Source organism: Zingiber officinale, unplaced genomic scaffold, assembly GCF_018446385.1.
Source record: "Zingiber officinale cultivar Zhangliang unplaced genomic scaffold, Zo_v1.1 ctg252, whole genome shotgun sequence".
Classification (NCBI taxonomy): Eukaryota; Viridiplantae; Streptophyta; class Magnoliopsida; order Zingiberales; family Zingiberaceae; genus Zingiber; species Zingiber officinale.
In genome coordinates, this window is record NW_024589923.1 from 299,389 (window position 1) to 307,961 (window position 8,573).

Below are 8,573 nucleotides of genomic sequence, written 5' to 3' on the forward strand. Positions count from 1 at the left end.
CAAGCCTTACATTTGGTTAAAAATCAACATACAAGCATGTGAACTCTAAACCAATATCATATCATATATCATGAGGAACATCATAAGCATGTTTAGTTTAGGTTCTAGGTTTCCTAAGCTTATAAACTTGCCATGGCCGAATCTTATCAAGCCTTACATTTGGTTAAAAATCAACATACAAGCATGTGAACTCTAAACCAATATCATATCATATATCATGAGGAACATCATAAGCATGTTTAGTTTAGGTTCTAGGTTTCCTAAGCTTATAAACTTGTCATGGCCGAATCCTATCAAGCATCACATTTGGTTAAAATCAACATACAAGCATGTGAACTCTAAACCAATATCATATCATATATCATAAGAAACATCATGAGCATGTTTAGTTTAGGTTCTAAGTTTCCTAGGCTTATAAACTTACCATGGCCGAAACTTGTTAATCATGTAACTAGGTTTCATGTGGCATAAAAGCATGGCAAACCCTAAACCATTTTCATAGTATTTATTACAAAGAACATCATGAGCATGTTTAGTTTGAGTTCTAGGTTTCCTATGCATATAAACTTGTTGTGGCCGAAAGCTCATGGAGCATGAAATAAAATTCTAACCAACCTACAAGCATGAGCATGTCATGTTAACTTCATATCTTGTCTTAAGGAACATCATGGCATGCTTAGATTAGGTTTAAAGTTCTCCTAGGCTCTTAATCTTATCATGGCCGAAAGTTGAAAGGGAGACATCCTAATTCCAAGCAACATACAAGTATGAGAAATGTTAACAACTCTCTTATCATAGGGTACATATCATAAAAACAAAGGGAGCATGTTTAGTTTGAGTCTTAAGCTTACCTAGTTCTTTTATTCATGCTTGGCCGAGAGTATACACTACAAGAAAATTGGGATTCTACAACACTTAAACGACAATGCTTTTTATAAAAAGCGTTGTCTATTTTTTTTAACAACGCTTTTAGTGAAAAGCGTTGTCTATTTCATTATTTTCTTATTAATAGACATCGATTTTCTAAAAACCGTTGTCTATTAGTGATTTTTACGGGTCAAAGACAATGGTTCGTAAAAAACGTTGTCTATTAGACTGATTTTTAGTGTCTACAACAACGTTTTATAAAAAGTGTTGTCTATGTTTAAAATCTCATCTAAATCTTGATTAATACAAACCGTTGGATCTAAATCTTGATTAATACAAACCGTTGGATCTAGGTAAGGAGTAGAAATCCCGAACCCTTCTCCCAACTTCTATCTTCCGATCATTTTTTTGTCCCGAACCCTTCTCCCAACTCCTCATCTCACGCGCCTTCTCCATCCAACTCTTTCCGGCAAACTCCTCTCTGGCCTCCAGATCCGGGGTGTCGGCGGACTCCTACATCGGGAGCCTCATAAGCTTGACCTCCAAGAGCGAGATCAGTTACGAGGGCATCCTCTACAGCATCAACACCGAGGAATCCAGCATAGGCTTGCGCAATGGTATAGTTTGCTTTATGCCCAATTCCTCTCGTCTTCGCTTTTCTCCACTCCCCTTCGCGCTGTTCCTCGTCAAAGGGAACACTTTTTCGAGCTTTTTTGGCTGGATTTTGGGTTTCTTGTGTCCGAGGGATTGCCGCGTCACGAAATTTTATTTGGAGGAGGCTTCCAGTTTTCGTGATTTTATTATTTTATTTGGGATTTAGGTCATAGTTCTGGGTTTTAGTTTTCTCTGTATCCATGACAATTTTCATGTGCAAGTGTGGTATCCGCGTAATATTTATGCACCTGTAAGCATGAAACTGCAGTTTGTTGCCCTAACATTTATGCACCTGTAAGCATGAAACTCTATTTTATTCAGGGTTCTTATAAGGCCACATCCTGCAATTTGGCGCTTAGTTCATGGAATGACTGTTGTGTACCTTGTTGCCCTAACATTTTTGCTTTTCCAGGTTTGTGTGTTTCTATCTTTTAATTAGGATGATTATCAAGCGCATCTGATTCAGTTTCATTCTTTTCCATTTGTTGTTTTTGGAAACCATTTTCCTATTTATTGTGCTTTAGTAATTGTTGCCATTGATTCAAATAGGATAAAATTTGAGCCAAGAGTAATAATTCGAATAGTACTATGTGATGCTGGATACTTCATCAGCTTTAATTTCTCATGAAAATTCACATATAGAAGATTCGTTCTTCAAACTTTTTGCTGCTGAGGTTTTTGTTGCTTCATCTGTTATTGTGATTTTGGTAGAATCTAGACCTCAAATAATCAATAAAGTCATCTAATAATTCTGCTGTGAATTTGACAAATGTTCCTCTGGTTTCTTTTTCTCATTTCCAGAATCGTGATGATGCTAGGCAGTTTATGAAATATCTCCATCCTGCTCTGGGAGTTGGTAAACACTTGATTTAGGTGCTTTATGGTTTCCTCCAGAAAATAGCATATTCATAGATAAAGAAATTAACAGAATCTTTGTTTGTGCATTCCAGAATTACCTGAAAGATCATATGGAGCTGATTGCCGTATTTATGTCCCAGAGAATCCAAAAAACAGGTTTATCAATGTTTATGTATGATTCCTTCATTCATCAACCTTTTGTCATTCAGTTTATATTTCTTGGATCTTTCAAGGAACCTAAACCTTTTTAGATCTTGTCATCACTAATTTATGTTAGTTTATTGCAGAATACATTATTTGATGAGTTTGTTCTTGCTCATATTTTTGGATGGTGGGGTAAGGCAATAATGATACGAAACCAACCCCTTCTGTGGGTGTTGTCGATTGGCATCGAATTGATGGAGGTTCATTTTCATTGTTTTACCTCTTTTTTCTTTTTTTTTCTTTTTTTGCAAAAAATACTTAAGTTTTTTTCTTAAAAAAAACATTATTTAAGTTCATTAGCTAACAATTGCAGTTTACTTTTCGCCACATGTTGCCAAATTTCAATGAGTGCTGGTGGGACAGTATTATTTTGGACATCTTGATCTGCAATTGGTTTGCTGAGACCTTAGTTACTCTCTTGTTACCTGCAAATGGATGCGAAAATAATTACTTTAGTAATGGTTCGAATGATGTGTTGAACATAAAGTATGAAAATTGCCTTACCTCTGATGCTTTGGTGGCATATTTTGAAATATGGTCTCATACTAGCATGTCTAACAGTACTGACTTGTGTTGTCCAATTCTCATTATCACTAAAGAGTAATAGCCATATGACCCATTGGTAAATACTTGCAGGCACGTCAACTGACATCTAAAATTTTTTGGAAATGCAGCCTTAGTGGTCCATTTTGTTTCTGAGTAAATGCGTCATTGTGAACGCTTTTAGGTTGGTCACAGAAGTCTCCCTGATAGTCTGAACCTTCATTATTGGTGACTGGTAACTAGATGGCTCTCGGTTCCACATTATTATTTTCTTTATGTTTCTCAAAATCTCTCTTATTTTAGCTTCAAATTAATTGAGGATTGCGTGAGTACTGAGTAATATTATTTGGTGATTTAAAGTATGTCAAGAACATAAAGGCTGAAATTACCTTGTTTTCACTGTCTTGATTGTTTGATTCTTAACTAGTTGTTTTGGAAGGAATTGTCTGATTGCTAATGTGTTTTCATGACTCTTCGTCATGTCAATGTATCCTAATTCATTTTTTACTATGTTAACTGGAGTTTCTTTTATCTCGTGCTATCCCTCACCCCTTCAACTCTGATATTTCAACTTGTCTAATCACAAAATTTGTTTGTTATCTATTAGCACTGTTATTCTACTGAACATAGTTTCTCTTATTATATCATTTATTAGTTTATTCTGAATAGTAGCATTTTTGTTTTATCTTTTTAACAATCTACATGTTTATTTTAGCACTCTTTCTATGTGCTTTACGTGTCTATTGTTTCCTAATGTTGCTTTGCATATTTTCTTCGATGGTTCTATGGGCATTTAGACTAACAGAAACATTAGGAAGAGAGGGATTTTCATTAGAATCAGAACCTCTTAGAGGGGATTCTTTTAATGGAATAAAATTTCCATGAAACCATATTATACTTGAATAATTAAATGGGAAACACTAATTGCGCAAAATAGCTACATAAAATCTTCATTAAGATATTGCGTGTGTTTGGTAGGTAGAAAGTCATGATGATTGTTTTGTTTCTTTTGAGAGCCATCAGTAATGCTCATGTATGGACTTGAAACATATTATTGCTACTTTTGTAGGTGGATACAGGACAGTCGAGATCAATACACTAAGGAGCGTCTGGATTCAGTAATTGATCAGTACACTAAGCGTCTGGATTCAGTAACTACTGTACTATTTTGAGTAAACAGATTGTTGGCTACTTCAGTATTCAGTAAACAAATTGTTGGCTAAACAGATTGTAGCTGTTCAAAACAGATTTTTTGTGCTCTTTTGTTTTATATGTGAATATCATTATATACTTTGAAACAGAATTAGTGTTAATTTTGATATTTACTAGCTTCTCATGTAATTAAATACTAATATTACTTCAACGTCATATTTCTATTATTTTGATGAGTTTGAAATCATTAACTGAGTTGATTATATGTAAAATTCGAATCTAGACATGATAAAAGAAAAATAATAGTTTCGTAAATATAAAAATAATGATTTTTAAATATTTTTTTTAAATTTTTTTTCTTTAAAACGACAACGCTTTTAAAGCATTGCAAAAAGTGTTGTCTTTGTAAAAAAACAACAACGCTTTTAAAGCGTTGTAATAGTGTTGTCTTTGAAAAATATGACTACGCTTTTAAAGCGTTGCAAAAGCGTTGTCTTTTCTACCAAAAACAACGCTTTAAAAGCGTTGCAAAACATTGCCTTTGCATAAAACGACAACGCTTTTAAAGCGTTGCAAAAGCGTTGTCTTTGGTACAAACGACAACACTTTAAAAGCGTTGTCGTTGAGCAGACTTTTAACAACAGTATCTTTAACAACGCTTTTTCAGGCACAAAGACAACGCTTTAAAAGCGTTGTCTATTAGCTTATTTGTTGTAGTGCTAGGATCATGAATCTAAGTTCTAACTAAACATTCCAGCATAGAAACAATAGATTAACCCCCTACCATAAGATACATGTTACAAGAAACATATTGAGCATATCCTAGTTGGGTCTTAAAATTTCCTAGGTCTTTCTTTTCTTTTTTTTTGTCTTGGCCGAAAGTTTAATGAAGAACTCCTAGGTTTTTAAGCAATCTAACCTCATGGAAGAACATATGAACTATTGTACCACAGGTGAGGGGAAACTTACATATTTTCGCTTGTTGTTCCTTAAGAAAATGATACCCTTGTGAGGAGGAAGAAGAAACTTTTCTTCCTAGTTTTCCCTTTTTGTTTTCTTCTTCTTGTAAGAGATAATCCTTGAGACTCCTTCTTGGAAATTTGTTTTCTTAGGGAGGAAACCTTAACTTGACTTTTGAGAATGAGGGAGAGGAGCTCTAAGTTTCGGTGGAGAAGGAAAAAGAAGGAGGAAGAAGAAGAATTAGCAATTCTCTTTGTCTTTTCTCCTCTAAATCCTATTTATTCATCATGGGAATGAATCATGTCCTTATTCATTCCCCCTTAACTCCTCTATCTCTTCCCTCTTTAATTCCCACGAAAATTAGAAGGAAAAGAGGGTAGGAAGGCAATTTGCCTTTTTCTTGCTCCCTCTCTTAACCAAGAGGAAGAGAAGGTAAGCAAATTGGTTTTCTCTTGCTCTTTTACTTAGTTCTTTCTTCTCACCTTTAACTACAATTTTCATTCCTTTCTATCCATCGATTATTCATTATTCTAGTGGTTATCATACACCAATTTAACTCTATTATTTGTGAGAGATTTAAGGTTCAAACCTTCACCTCTCTTTCTTTTTATTTCTATTATTTCTTTTGATTCCTCTTACTTTTATGCTCTAACGAAAAATAATACCAAAATCTTATAATTTCGTGGATGTTACATCATCATTGATCTAACCATTTTCATAAGAGTCCTATTCCTTTGTTCCGCCACACCATTCTTTTGGGGTGTATCTAGTGCAAACAATTGGGATTGAATCCCGGCCTCCGATAAGTAACTCCTAAACTCTCCTAAGAGGTAATCTCCACCACGATCAGACCATAGTGTCTTGATACTTTTACCATGACATTTCTCCACATCAGTCTTGTACTCTTTGAACTTATCAAAGCACTCAAACTTGCGGCGCATCAAGTAAATGTACCCATATCTCGAATAGTCGTCTATAAAAGAGACAAAATATTCGAAACCACCTCTTGCATGGATAGTCATAGGCCCACACAAATCCGAATGAACTAATTCCAACACTTGTTTGGCTCTATACCCCTTTGCCTTAAAAGACCTCTTGGGCATTTTTCCTTCCAAGCAAGAATCGTAGGTCGGAAAGTTTTCCATTACCAACGAACCCGAAGGTCCATCGGCTATTAACCTTTGAATCCTACTCAAGTTAATATGACCCAACCTTAGATGCCAAATATATGTTTGGTTCATTTCCGAAGGTTACTTTCTCTTATTAGAATTAGAAGATGTGTTATTAATTTTCATTTGTTGCATCGTGGGAGTTATTGGATTAAGAGTATACAAATTGCCAACCAACACATCAGAACAGATAACCACTCTATTTTTCTTGACAACCACTTTGTTATCAAAAGAAATAAAATATCCATCCATAAATAATTTAGAAACTGAAATCAAGTTCTTTCTAAAACATGGTACGTAAAAATAATTTTTCAAAATCAAAGTTTTATTCCTATCAAAAGATAAATAAACATCTCTCACTGCAACAACCGCCACTTTCGTAGCATTCCCCATGTAGACGGTGATCTCCCCTTCATGTAGTCGTTGGGTTTCCTGGAACCCCTGTAATGATTTGCAGACATGATCAATGGCTCCTGTATCTACACACCGGGTACCGGTAGATAACACCACTAAACATGTTTCAACAACTAATGAATAAAATTCACCTTTATTGTTCTCCTGCCTGGCAGCCCGATTATGGTGTTCGAAAAGTTCCTTGAGATTGAGCATCATGTCATAGGTAGTGGGTAGGGCCTGATGCTGATGTTGCAGCACATTTGACATAGAAGCCAAAATGTAACACCGTGCCATCTCATTTGCCTTGACCCATTTCCTATGTCTCTCTATCTCCTCTTCACTAGAATCCTTATTAGGCACGCTAGGACAGACCTCAAGAAGTATGAACTTGTATTCTTCATAAGTTAAGACAATGTCCAAGTTCTGTTACCAATCAATATAATTTGGACTAGTAAGTTTGTTTTCTTTTAAAATAAGAGCAAGAGAATTGAAAGCCATTTTGAAATCCTGATAATCACAAAACAAAATATTTGGTCAAAACTTTAGAATTTAAATTAATATTGATTTCTTAAACAATATAATTTAAATTCACCAACACCTCAAAACACCGTGAATTTCGTATTCCACGATTATGTGGACGTATACTAATTCAAACATTTGTAAGAGGAGGTTTTACCCATTAATTTTATTATTTTGTCAACCTAACTTTATGACAAATAAAATTAATAGTTGGTTCATCATCAGTCACACAAATAATAGCAGTGATAAAGAAACCTTGTAAATGGATCGCCTTGAAATTCAGCTTGGGGTAGGGTATTGACGTCACACTCAAGCAAGATGAGAAGGTGAGTGATAAGTCATGGAGTTTTGATCGCCACAAGTTGCCTTGATAAGATCGTAATTAGTTCTTTGCCTAAGAACAAGAAGGAAGCTCTCACAAAAGAGAAACTCAAATTTTCATTCAAACTTACATGATTTGTCATACAAGAGTTCTCCTATTTAACATCCCTTAAGATCCACTATGCACTAATTATGCAATAAATATCATGCTTGCATGCATGGGTTTATTATCCACTAATGCAACCACTAATCCCTAATACTAGCTTAATGCAACCATGCATGCATGGTATTTGTTATACTAGCTTAGGAACTCTCAAAAATGCATTAAAAACCCACAAAGGACATCAAAAGTCACTTTAGAAAAACCCTCCCATGCATGCACATGAAAATGGTCCTCATGTTGGTCCAATTTCACTTTCAAATTGAAGGAATGTGATCCACTTAGTTGTTGCCTCCATTGTGCATTGATCCTCCTTTTCCTTGAGCGTCATTATTAAGCCTTCCAAAGCTTGCTTTATTCTCTTAGTCTTGGACCTTGTCATGGGTCCCCCAATTCCCTTCAATGCCTCTTCTTGGCTCACATCAAGCAGTGACTCTGATGGAGAGGATACTATTAAATGCACCTAAGTATATACCATTACTTGATACTTAGTCCATTAATTAGAATTGTGCCTTTTCAGATGGAGAAGATCACACATACCTAAATAATTTCCTATAATCATCCATAGAGAAAGTTTGATCTAGTGATCCGCAAACAAACTCATCCGGTATGGAGAAAGTTTGAATGCATCACTTACAAACTTGTAATGGAGACCGTGGGATTTATTTAAATAATCCCTCTCCTACTTAGTTATTTAAATTGAGGAATTTTAACATACACACACATCATAACACATAAAACAACATATAAAGGCAATAAATATGAAAATA

The 8,573-nt window shown here is 35.0% G+C and overlaps 1 protein-coding gene across 1 annotated transcript; it reads left to right on the plus strand.

Moving 5' to 3' along the window:
- Window positions 1-1,721: 1,721 nt before the first annotated feature.
- On the plus strand, window positions 1,722-3,341 carry LOC122037318 (CDP-diacylglycerol--serine O-phosphatidyltransferase 2-like). The gene is made up of 7 exons (XM_042596754.1): window positions 1,722-1,771; window positions 1,843-1,933; window positions 2,323-2,377; window positions 2,472-2,551; window positions 2,667-2,783; window positions 2,897-2,976; window positions 3,311-3,341. Exons 1-7 carry the CDS (start codon window positions 1,722-1,724, stop codon window positions 3,339-3,341), a joined length of 504 nt encoding a protein of 167 aa, XP_042452688.1.
- The last annotated feature ends 5,232 nt before the right edge of the window (window positions 3,342-8,573 follow it).

Excerpts from the sequence above, each read along its gene's own strand:
- LOC122037318 (XM_042596754.1), top strand. The coding sequence starts at position 1,722 with ATGACAATTTTCATGTGCAAGTGTGGTATCCGCGTAATATTTATGCAC. Across the intron at positions 1,934-2,322 it reads TAACATTTTTGCTTTTCCAG|AATCGTGATGATGCTAGGCA; the intron begins GTTTGTGTGTTT and ends TCTCATTTCCAG. Across the intron at positions 2,977-3,310 it reads GACATCTTGATCTGCAATTG|GTTGGTCACAGAAGTCTCCC; the intron begins GTTTGCTGAGAC and ends GAACGCTTTTAG.